This window comes from Dermacentor andersoni, chromosome 5 (assembly GCF_023375885.2).
Source record: "Dermacentor andersoni chromosome 5, qqDerAnde1_hic_scaffold, whole genome shotgun sequence".
In the NCBI taxonomy this organism is placed as follows: domain Eukaryota; kingdom Metazoa; phylum Arthropoda; class Arachnida; order Ixodida; family Ixodidae; genus Dermacentor; species Dermacentor andersoni.
In genome coordinates, this window is record NC_092818.1 from 191,248,588 (window position 1) to 191,261,285 (window position 12,698).

At 47.3% G+C, this 12,698-nt stretch overlaps 1 protein-coding gene across 2 annotated transcripts in view; it reads right to left on the reverse strand.

Annotated features, from left to right (window-relative positions):
- Positions 1 to 834: 834 nt before the first annotated feature.
- LOC126532235 (neprilysin-1-like) overlaps positions 835 to 12,698 on the reverse strand; it is a 33,439-nt gene continuing 21,575 nt past the window's right edge. Inside the window, exons 9-11 of one of the 2 annotated variants that reach the window (XM_055071455.1) lie at positions 6,050 to 7,900; positions 5,141 to 5,491; positions 835 to 1,970 (exon numbers count right to left, since the gene is read on the reverse strand). In XM_055071455.1, the coding sequence (XP_054927430.1) occupies positions 1,656 to 1,970; positions 5,141 to 5,491; positions 6,050 to 7,900 (2,517 nt within the window). In that variant the 3' untranslated portion in view covers positions 835 to 1,655. The remainder of the gene's footprint in view (positions 1,971 to 5,140; positions 5,492 to 6,049; positions 7,901 to 12,698) is intronic. The other variant, XM_055071456.1, reaches the window with a different exon arrangement.

The window sequence follows — 12,698 nt, forward strand, 5'->3', positions numbered from 1 at the left end:
CAGTAAAACAGCGCTAAACAACAGCACGAGGAAAGGGACACAGACAACAGCGCTGACTAGCGACCAAGTTGGTTGCTAATCAGTACTGTTGTCTGTGTCCCTCTCCTCGTACTGTTTAACGCCGTTTTACTGCTCGTAATGGTGAACCAACCAGCCCAAATGCGTACTCTTCTGCAATTCACTGCACTTGGTATTTGCCTGGGTCCTATATGCAATGTTGTATATGCGTACTTTGTATTCCCATAGCTGTATATTGACACGTGTACTTATATTTATCGGGCGACCACGTTTCGCCGCCACACAAATGTTATCGCATAGCGCAGGACGCGCCTGCATGTAAAAGAAGTTTCTGGAATGTTATTGATGTTTCCGTCCACTGTCTTTCACCGCAACTTGTGTAATCTGATTGCATGTATGCTCGACGCGAATAGTGCGGAACTTTGTGGAAGACACGCGGGTCCCAGCGATTGCTCTGGAACATTCGGCGACTGATGTATGAAAGCCGACGCGCTTGACCAGCTGATCAGATTTTCGACGATCGCCGATCGTGTTCGCCGCTATCGTTGTGCTATAAGTGTAGCCTGTTTTTGTGGGCACAGGTTCGCGCAATAAAAGTTAGTTTTGTCTTTCACAGTATTGCTACTGTGTTCTTCAACGTCACCACCACGTGACAATATATTGACTGCTGACGAATTACGGCTCGGCTGGGTAAAATTACACAAAGTACGTGTGTGGGTTGTAAATGGCGTTGTCTGTACACATCGAGTGCTTTCAGAGCCAAAGGGATTTCTGAGGATAAGAAAAAAAAAGTTAGGAGACAACGTTCTATCTGTATTACACTATTATAAAGCAAGTTTATTGTACTACAAAAACAAAAAAAAGGGGGGGGGGGCAAGTACTCGGGATAAACTTTTGAGTTGCATTTTGTTAACAACAACCGCCGTGATGTGACTGCGGCGATGCTCTTCCGGTGCTGTAGCATGCTTCAGATTATCATTGGACGACAGAAGCAAATGTGGAAGAAAGAGAGTTCACTTCATCGCAATAAGTTCCGCGCGAAAAGCAACCAGTCTGCTACAATGTTACGGCGAACATAACAGTCGTCAGATTTTAATATGCAGCGTGCGACGAAGACGGTTTAATCATCTCGTCCAGGCTGACAAACATGTTCGGAAGAATGAGACATAACGGCAGCTATTGTGCCACCACGAGGATATATTGCCATAACGTATTATGTCGTACACTCCTTTCGGACCAAAGCTATAAATCAAAATTAAATCTTCTCAGCTTCGCTACTCTTCGCCATGTTGCGCAGCAAGGGTACACGGGAAACACTTGCGTCGAGATGCATTGTGCGGCGTGCGAAGACCACGAGTTGCACTAACAAAAGCGAAGCTCTAGGTTTCAGTTCACTTCTCCACTTTACTTTGAAATTGCAAACGTTCATTTCAAACCACAAATGTCAACAACATGGTGGTGAGAGTCCGGAAATCACAGCCTTAGCATTTTCAAGTATATTTTTGTTACATTAATTCTGGCAACCACAGCTACCCGTCAATGCACAAACGCAACCGTCTTTCGCGTTTGGATTATACCGCTATAGCAAGCACATCAGTATCGCCCTCAGCCCAACTGGTCTATCGCTTGGCATCCTCCTATCGTAGAACTTGACACGGCTCTCCCGCCACCATGGGCGAACCTGGCGGGCAGCGGAAGGCCTGTGCGAACCGCGTCGACTGACGCACCGCCATGTTGACGCGCACCGCGGAGGGCAGGCGGCGGTAGGCCTCGAACTGGTGCGACTCGAACACGGCGTCGCTGAGCTCGCAGTGATCCAGCGCGTAGTAGAGGAAGAACAGCTGGTCCGAGGAGACCTCCGGCAGCGTCGACAGGCGGAAGTCTAAGCCCCAGATGCGCCGCACGGCCAGCAGGCGGCGGAAGGCCATAAAGCCCAGCTGTAGGGCCAACACCTTAAGCAGAAAGAAAAGCAAAAAATGTGGGCTTTAAAAACGTTCCGAAACTGCACGGCGAGTTACGAGGGATTCGGAGTAATTTTGACGATCCGGGGTTCTTTAACGTGCACACAACGAGAGTTCCTGCATTGTGTGCAACCCTAGAAAAAATCTGATATGACATCATACTCAATGATCTTGCATACGATCATGAGAACACGCATGGTTCAGATGCGTTCTTAAGCGATCATACGAGGTGATTGGATATGCGTCGTACGATGTTATTCGCCCCATCGGAACGACGCCGCGGCTGGGAATCGAATCGACGACCTCAAGCGCCATGGCACTGAGCCAGTGCGTCGGGGGGAGGACAGAAGGTAGCCCCGACATGGTCAGTGCCAAAGAAAGGAAAACGCGGTACATCGCGTCAAGTATTCCTTTATATTTTTTTAGGATTGACACTAGAACCGCTCAAAGACGATATGTGCCTGTCTTCATGGTTTTCTGAAAAAGACACGCAGCTTATATTTTGAGAAAATGTGGAAAATGTTATGGGTTAGGTGCAGGTCAACAATAAAGGGCGTGAGCGGGGGGAAATGAAAATTGCTCAACCCTCATCTTCGGCCTGCTCAGTGATTTTATTAAACGCTTACAATGTTTATCGCTACGCTAGGAGGACCAAAAATGGCAGAACATTCATATATAAGGAAAATGGGGGCCATGCTTGGGCGACGTCTACCGAAAGTTTGAAGTGTGTATGTAAATCACGTGCTTCGAATATAATTCAATTCTTTATTTGCAGACGTAGAACATACAGAAATACCAAAGCTGGTTGGACTGAGTACTTGTCTCACAATTTAGATGCGTTACACGAGGCGTTTGAAGTTTGAAGTTTATTATAATTTTGACAATACAAGATTGTCATGACGCCGGAGCAAAAGGCGAGACTATACACGCCTGACTGGGCCCCTGGCGCCACGAGCACAGCAGACAACAGTGCAAAAAAAAAAATGTATACATATATACACATAATACACACATATACATACTTATATATACGAATGATACAATTATACATACAATAAATCAATGCAACACAATAAGTATATATAATGAAAATGAAGAAATAAAGTACGTACAGAAAGATACAGGAAGGCCAAAAGCCAAATGGGAACAAAAAAAAAAAAAAAATTTTGCAACGCATGAAATTGCATATCAGTGGAAAAACAGAAAATACATTACAAAAAACAGGTGTCAATTGTTGGAAAAATACAGTTTTGATTTCTTTCTGAATATTGAAATGGTTGAGGAATCTTGCATGATATCAAATAAAGCATGCTCATCATTAAGTAAATTAGGAATCTGCCACTGTAAAAGCTGATTGCCGTAGTTTGTTCTAGTTTTTACCTTAATAAAGTTCCTAGCTCTTAAGGTGTAGTTAGTTGTGGTATTAATATATATAGAAAAAAAGTTCTCACGATTACTTATGAATTCTAAAAAAGCTTTTTCGGATAACTTTCGTTTATATAGACTAGCGACACTCAAAATACTGTCCTGGTGAAAGTACTCAGAGGTATGTTCGTACATCGATAGGTTATGAATAATACGAACACACTTTTTCTGCATTCGGAATAGAGTTTCCAAGTTAGCCTTAGAAGTGACGCCCCAGATAAGTAGACAATAGTGGAATCTAGAATGAATAGTAGAAAAGTATAACTGACGTTTAAGTTTTAAAGGTAACAGCGTGCGATGCTTATTGAGCATACCAATTAATTGTGCTATGCTACGTTTAATATAACTTACGTGATGCGTCCACCGTAGATTTTCATGGAAGAGTACACCCAAGAACTTGTACTGGGAAACCCTTTCAAGTGGTTGCGATTGAAATATTAAAGAAGATGCGAACTTAACTGGTTTGTTAATCTGAGTAAAAACAATATACTTTGTTTTTTTAACATTTAGGCTCAACTGATTAGCCGATAGCCACACTGAAAGGGAATTTAACCAGTTGTTAATAAGAGGAATCAGAGTAGAGATGTTACCAGAGGAGAAAAAAACGTTTGTATCGTCGGCATATAATACAATATCGGGTGTTTCTGGTATTGCCACGATATCATTGATATAAAGAAGGAAAATCGTAGGACCTATAATAGAACCCTGCGGGACGCCGTACCTAATGTCTGCTAAATCTGATTTTATGCTGTTGATTTCCACAAATTGGGAGCGGTGCGATAGATAGCTACGCAGTAAGTCTAAAGCAATGCCTCTAATTCCATAAAAGGGTAATTTAGAAAAAAGTATGTCATGTTTAATTGAATCAAATGCTTTATTAAAGTCTAAAAATAAGCCTATTGTGTATTGTTGGTTTTCTATATTAGCAACAATTTTATCACGTATTTCAAGTAACGTGTAGTTGGTTTCCCCGGTCTCCCCGGTAAACTATGGGAGGCATGTTGTGAAAAAGGAAGCATGTTGTGAGTGACGCACGATAAATATTTAATCTGTAGGTTAATTGCAGCCTTTGTAGAAAATTGCTTATCTGTTCCAGAGTGTCGTACTGCCATTTTCCGCAATGTTTCCCGAAGTCCTACAACAACTGTTGCATGGCTTCCGCGGCTCTCAATTAACCGCGCTTCGTGCGAAAGAGCCGTGCGCGCGGACCGTGGCAAATTGAGCGGCCGCGGCTCTAGGCATCGGCTTCACAGTGCGTCAGCATGTTTAGCGGTGGCACATGCAAAGGAAGCGCCGTTGTCCCTGATAAGCGATAGGCTCGACGCACGGTTGAGAGCGCTGGAATACGATAGCGCACGAGCGCGGTCGCGTGGCTTGATTTCATACTTCGCGGGCTTTCTTTAAACGCCGAAAAAGATCGCCACGCCACGTGTAACTGGCAACAAAAAATTGGATCGGTCGTTTCTGAACCACCTCTACAACGCAACGAAACGCACTTGGCCCTAGATTGAATATGAAAAATTTGCATAATGGATCTTAGTTAACTAACTAAGCTAAGTACAAAAAAAAATACTCTTAGGAGCGCCACATGACGGCAAACCATATGCCGTTGGTTTCATTCAGCTGCGGCTAAGCGCTTCTTTTTAAAGTCCTTGGTTCAAGTTACGTGAGACACGCTATAAAGTTTGGGACTCCAACGTGGCTCTGCTTTGCCGCAAGGCACGGCGCGTGCGTACCTGTTCCAGCAGAGCGTTGCGCACCCGCTCTGCACGGAGGCCGTGCGGGAATGCGTGCCGCGCGTTGCCCAACAAACAGTCGAACAGGTCCTCGAGCGTGCGCTCCGCCTCCTCCGTGAAATAAAGCGGGATCTCGCGTTCGTACACGGTGCCTTCGTAGAGCAGCTGCGCCAGCGCTGCATACAACCGCACCGCCACGCGCGACAGGTGCAGCGCGAAGAAGGTGCCATTGGCCGGCACCGAGTCGTTGACCAGCCCTACGGGGATCTGAAATAACCGCAGGCACAGCCGGTACCGAGGCCACACGGACAACGGGGAGCCAGTGCTCGGCTGCAGCGGAGACTGTCCGAGCTGCGGGAGCAGAGAAAGAACGCAAAACAAATTTGTGCGCCACTAGTGCACGCTACTGCATCGGTTGCATAATGAAGGCGAGGTCCCGAGCATGATTACCAGCGTCATCTTGATGAAGGTCGAATACTAAAAATAAATCGTGTTCTGTTAATTTGATAAAATTTAATGAAGCACTGCGCATCCGACAGCCCGGCTGTAACATGAATATGTCACTCCTGGTAATTTAGCTCCATTGCTTGCGTGCTGTCGTACGCAGATGCTTTTAGGGATGAAGCCAGTGCATGCCTTTATCGAAATGGTTTATGAATAGCTAGCACGGATTGAACACCTAGCAAGTTTTATTCAGATTTTATAATAACAGCATTCGGTGAACGGTGAAGCAAGACTAAGTCTTTGTAAAGGTCACCAAGAACTGTCAGCATCTCGTATAGAGAAAGCGAAATATTGAAAACTCGTCATTCGAATTTTCGTCTCACCACTTCTTAGCGTCGACTATAGTGTTACGACGTCCAGGACCTCTAAAATAAGCCCTGGATCAAGTAAACAAAACACATGTACCTGTTGAAGCTCCTGTGTTTGACGGAGACTGACGGCGTCCACAAAAGCGCCGATGGTCTTGGAAGAAGCTGCTCCAGTCGTGGCATTGCAGTCACCCAAAGGCCAGACGGGGAAAAAACGCGCCAAGCGATGGTGCTGCATCTTATAGCGCACGAACAGGGACGTCAGATTGTCCATCCATACGACGTTGCGCACGTATCCCACGAACAGGGACTCGAGCTGCGACAGCCACAGCGACCGGTGTGTGTTCTTGTACAGCGTATGCGACGCCGCTGCCAAGCATGCTGGATAAGCCTGGCTCACCGCGCGCAGGCACAGGAGCTCGCTGCTCCCGTTCTCGGCACGTCCAAGCGTGTGAACCGAGTGGAGTACGCGGAGAGAACTCAACCGCTCAGGCAGAAATGGGGACAGCGCCACGAGAGCCAGTAGGCCCAGGTAGTTGAGCATGGCGCGAGGAGGCAATCTGTTCACGGTTTCGTCCAGCTCTCGACGGAACAGCGGACTTCGGTGCACCAGAAGCCGGGTGCGAGAATCGAGCGTTGCGACGTTGTCGACGACGGTGCGCAGAAAGTACTGCACGCCTTTCCCCAGGGAACCTAACTTATCCACCTGGAAGTCCAAGGGCGACGTTCCCAGGTCGTCGAGTTGGCGAAGCGAGATACTGGCTAAGGCGATGCTGACGTCCTTGGCTGCCGCGTCGGCGGCGTCTGCGTCGTTCGGGTTCAGCGCCTTTGCAGCGGCGCGCGTCGCGTCGCCGAAGAGCGTCATGACTCGCGGCTCCGAGACGTCCTTGGAGAAGAACACTGTTCTCGGTGGGCCCACCTCAATGATGTTCTCTTCGAGGTTCCACGGGTCGAGGCCGATCTCGATGCCCACCAGTGACGGCACACCCAGCACCCGCATCAGCTTGGCAGCGAAGCGCCATACTTCCTTGGTAGAGCTGTTAGCGCTCTCCTTTTGTGGCCAGTCCGAACCCCACTGGTGAAGCAGCTGCTTCGTGTCCAAGAGCGCAGCGTTCGCAGAGCCCCTGTTCATGCACATATCGTACAGTGCTCGGGCAGGAGTGACATCTGCGCGCGTCCTGTCCTTTATGTAGGCCAACAACTGAGCTTCCATTGACGCTTGCAGCAGAGTGTCGGTGGAGACTGCTGCTCCTGGAAACTTTTGAATCATCCGGGAGGCCGACTTCTTCCAGGTACCACAAACGTGCTCGTAAAAGTTTTCGCATGGTTCCTTCGTGGACCGAGTGGTCAAAGCGCGCAAGTAGTTGCCTTCTTTTCGGCAGTAATCGCTCGAGCATATGAAGTTCCCTCGCAGCGGTTCTTGCGTGGTTGCGGTGGAATTGGTCAGTGGTTGCTTTGGCTTTTGCGTGCTGTACGTTATAGGAGGCCACACAGGAGGCCACTGATCTCGCGTTGTTGGAGCAACAGTGTGTATCGTGGACTCGTCGCACGTTGGAGGACGCAGGCCGTGCTTGACCGCTGCGGTAAGCAACAGGAATATGATCCAGATTAGGCAGAGTATCGCCAGCAGAATGACCAACCTGCTCTCAGGATAGAGTTGCACGCTGGTCAACTCCAGGTCACGTAAGTCCTTGTCCATCTCTTCGCTAGCTTTATCGGCTGCTTCTTCCTGCTCTTTAGTGAGCTCGGCGAGGGGCGCCAACGAAACAGCTGAGGCAGCCGCCATGGTCTCGGGTTCCAGCTTTGATGGCGAAGGCTCCTTTTTCGGTGATGAAACTCTCGTCTCTGGGTTTCGCTCCTGCTCAGCGTGTTCTACAGAAGCCTCGCTGCCGGTATTGTCGACACTTTCATTTTCTTCTCCAGGTTTTCTTCCTGAAGATTTGGGGACCTGAAAAAAAGAAGTGAATGCAGGTTCAAATCACATTGCGAATCTATGTGAAGCGAAGCTCTAGCAAATTGGCTATAATGCTACAGTGAAATTAAATGCGCAGAGTACAATTGTGTCAATTTCATCGAAACGTCTGATTTCATGTAATATTTAGGTTCGTGCACCACACAAGTCATAACTTCAATCTGATGCAATGACCAAAATGAGTGAATGTTTGAACATAGAAACACTTTCTACGTCGTCTATGAGTCTATAACGTCGTTTCACGCACGGCTACCAAAGTGCTTCGGATAACACAGGTCTATGGCTCCGCACGGAAGGACGGCAGCGATATCATGGAAGGATGAGCCCGCGGCAGTTTTCGCTATAGTGCCTGAACTACGTAGTACGTACGACACTGAAACATTTCGGCAGAACATTAGGGACGTGTGGTAAGAGCTGGCAATCAAACCAGCGACGGTGGGTCTCACATCCCGGCAGAGGGGCAGAAGCCTAACCGCAGCGCCGCGAAGTTGAAGAGAATACAATTTCGTTGTTTCGTTCAAACTTGGAGACAAGGGGTAAACATTTTGGCTGAGCCAAATAATGAGTAAAGTAAAACGAAACCAGAAGATGTCTGCAAAGAAGATAACATCATAGTGCTGCCATTAGTGAACATGATTGAAAAGCAGCTGCAGATTCGAAGAAGTTTGCAAGCTGTCGCTAGTTTACTGAATTCTTTGTAGAAGGAACATCAATGAAGAAGGGATTAATGATAACACAGCTACAGCAGCAGTAAAAGGAACGAAAATGATAGGTCGCGGTTCTCGTTAGACGTGCATGTTCGTCATATTATTCTATGCTACCCCTAGTATAGGGGGACACGTAAGACTTTAGAAACAGGCGCGAGTTAGCTGCGAAGAACCACTGTTTCCGCCAAATGGGCTCACGATAACATTTGTTGTCCGTATTTTTTGTCGTCGGAGTAATATCGCTCACGCAGATTTGGTCGTAAGCTCTTAATAGTGTGAATGACTTCATGATCCAATATATACACTGGTATTTTCAGGATAATTAAGAAAGCAGCCTTTATCTGCGAAATTCGCGCTTAATTTCGATTCGCTTCACGGCTAGTTCTTTGTGAGAAACGAAAGAAGTCAGTTTTTTCTTCTTGATCTTAAACTTTAGAGTAGTGTTCATATCAAGGGTAGAGTCGCCGGCTGAAAATGGGTGCGGTAGACACTATTAACTTTCTGCGTTACCACGGCGCCACTAGCCGGTGTAGGGGTCGAGGTTTAAGCACGGGGATTTTAAATATACCTATTGAATGTATCGCATTCCATTAAATGCACATTTTCGCCGTATTCGCCCCGCGCCAGCCTGTGCGTCGATAGTACAAGCGAACTAGAATACTATGATACTAGAATGTTGACGCCTGTAGCGTCAACAACAGTGGGACAAGAGATGTAGGTACAACTGGATGAGATATGCTTCAGCTTGAGAAAAGCAACAACATCACTAGTGTTCCAAGAGACCCGCTGAAGCAGCAAACCTACTATTTCTGCAATAATTTTATATGTGAGAGCAGTGTCTCATCTTCATCTGCAGGCCACTGTACAAAGTGAGCATCTTACTGTTATATGCAAGATCTTAAGTAAAGTATTGAGTTTCTGACAGAGATGAATTACCGATTCAAAGTGATTCAAAAAGAATACAAATGTTCAGAGGAAGATACAGACTGGAAGAACAAAGAACAAAGAAAGTCCAGGCTCCAGGACATATTCTTTTTTTTACCTCTGCTCATTGGCTTCAAATGAGCTTCGTCTAGTTACAATTTTTCAAGTGCTAAACGTACGTTGTACCAACGTATATAGGTGAAAGAAACTGCATGGCGTTGGAGCTAAGGGCGTCGTAGCTACTTAAGAGTGTAGCCTACAACGACCGGCCCGAACCGACCGACCGACCGACTGAATGAATGAAACCGACCGACCGAATGAATGAATGAATGTGAACTTCTAGTTTTTACGGCGGGCCAAAAATAGATATTTGCACTGCACCCAAAGTAATAACTGGAGGCCACAGTGTTCAGACACTATGCATTTTGATGACAGCTCTGGGCGTGCGCTGTGGCGCTACATTATTATCGGGTAGCGGTGGCGTAGAGGTAGAACACCCGCCTCGCGTGCAAGAGGTCCGTGGTTTGAATCCCGGTGCCACGCAATTTTCCACCGGATTAAAAAAAAATCCGCGTGTTGATAAAATTGCATAAACAGGCCTGGAGTGTCGCCTGATCCCGGTGACCAGAACCGGTAACGCACTCCCTCACCAGAGCAGGATTGGCCACCCTGGTGCAGTACTTGGCCACAACCTCCTATATGAACACAACAATCAAACCCCGGCCCCTCAGTCCCCAGCAGCTGCGAAGCAACTGACCACGGCGGCGGTCAGACCTGCGACGCTGCAGCGGGTGCTAAGAATCCCTGGCTCCGGACAGGCCGCCATTGGAATGTGAACCTGGCAACGTTTAACGCTAAAACGTTATCTAGTGAGCCGAGTCTAGCAGTGCTATTGGAGGAATTAGAGGGCAGTAAATGGGATATAATAGGGCTCAGTGAAGTTAGGAGGCCAAAAGAAGCATATACAGTGCTAAATAGCGGGCACGTCCTGTGCTACCGGGGCTTAGCGGAGAGACGAGAACTAGGAGTCGGATTCCTGATTAATAAGAACATAGCTGGTAACATACAGGAATTCTATAGCATTAAGGAGAGGGTGGCAGGTCTTGTTGTGAAACTTAATAAGAGGTACAAAATGAAGGTTGTACAGGTCTACACCCCTACATCCAGTCATGATGACCAGGAAGTCGAAAGCTTCTATGAAGACGTGGAATCGGCGATGGGTAAAGTCAAAACAAAATACAGTATACTGATGGGCGACTTCAATGCCAAGGTAGGCAAGAAGCAGGCTGGAGACAAGGCAGTGGGGGAATATGGCATAGGCACTAGGAATAGCAGGGGAGATTTATTAGTAGAGTTTGCGGAACAGAATAATATTCGGATAATGAATACCTTCTTCCGCAAGCGAGATAGCCGAAAGTGGACGTGGAGGAGCCCGAACGGCGAGACTACAAATGAAATAGACTTCATACACTGCGCTAACCCTGGCATCATACAAGATGTGGACGTGCTCAGCAAGGTGCGCGATTGTAAGAACTCGAATTAGCCTAGACCTGAGGAGGGAACGGAAGCAACTGGTACAACTGGTACAGGTAAGAGGGAAAATAGAGGAATTCCAGATCAAGCTACAGAACAGGTATTCGGCTTTAACTCAGGAAGAGGACCTTAGTGTTGATGCAATGAACGGCAATCTTGTGGGCATCATTAAGGAGTGTGCAATAGAAGTCGGTGGTAACTCCGTTAGACAGGATACCAGTAAGCTATCGCAGGAGACGAAAGATCTGATCAAGAAACACCAATGTAGGAAAGCCTCTAACCCTACAGCTAGAATAGAACTGGCAGAACTTTCGAAGTTGTGGGAGATACTGGAGTTCTCCTCCGTACTCTTGGGACAAAGGAACGACAACACATTAGTGCAAACAATCACAAGGGCATTTATTGCACCTTTCATAGATCAATGCCTGCTAGCCGAGTTGCTATCCCCAAAACATGCCGATGGGCGCGCGACAAATCTAGAAGTCCGACTCACCGCGACCGCAAAACGAGCAAATAAGTTCGCCCATGCTGGATCCCAACGCCTGGTCATTCGCGTGTACGGTCACGCGGACGGTGGCGCGTTCCAAGGCGGCCACGCGAGGCGGTCTCGCAGAAGCATGGATTGGCGCGCGCGCGCGGGACGTCCAGCGCGGTTCGCCGACCCGCCGGGAAAAGACCAAGCGCCTTGTCTTCCGGCGCCCAAGTAACCTCGCCGCAGCGCAACACTAGCGCCATCTCTCGCACGGCGCTTCAACCACTCCGACCGCCGCGGGCGCTAGGCCACGTGGCGGGCGAAGCCGCCCTGCAGGAGGCGAGCTATGCGGGAAAACTAGATTCAGGGGAGGCGTGAGAGTCACGCATCCCCACATCGTTAATCAACAAGCGTAAGACAGCTGACATAAGGAAGTATAATATGGATAGAATTAAACATGCTCTCAGGAACGGCGGAAGCCTAAAAGCAGTGAAGAAGAAACTAGGAATTGGCAAGAATCAGATGTATGCGTTAAGAGACAAAGACGGCAATATCATTACTAATATGGATGAGATAGTTCAAGTGGATGAGCAGTTCTATAGAGATTTATACAGTACCAGTGGCACCCACGACGATAATGGAAGAGAGAATAGTCTATAGGAATTCGAAATCCCACAGGTAACACCGGAAGAAGTAAAGAAAGCCTTGGGAGCTATGCAAAGGGGGAAGGCAGCTGGGGAGGATCAGGTAACAGCAGATTTGTTGAACGATGGTGGGCAGATTGTTCTAGAGAAACTGGCCAGCCTGTATACGCAATGCCTCATGACTTCGAACGTACCCGAATCTTGGAAAAATGCTAACATATTCCTAATCCATAAGAAAAGAGACGCCAAAGACTTGAAAAATTACAGACCGATCAGTTTACTGTCCGTTGCCTACAAAGTATTTACTAAGGTAATTGCAAATAGAATCAGGAACGCCTTAGACTTCCGTCAACCAAAGGACCAGGCAGGATTCCGTAAAGGCTACTCAACAATAGACCATATTCACACTATCAATCAGGTGATAGAGAAATGTGCGGAATATAACCAACCATTATATATAGCTTTCATTGATTATGAGAAAGCGTTTGATTCAG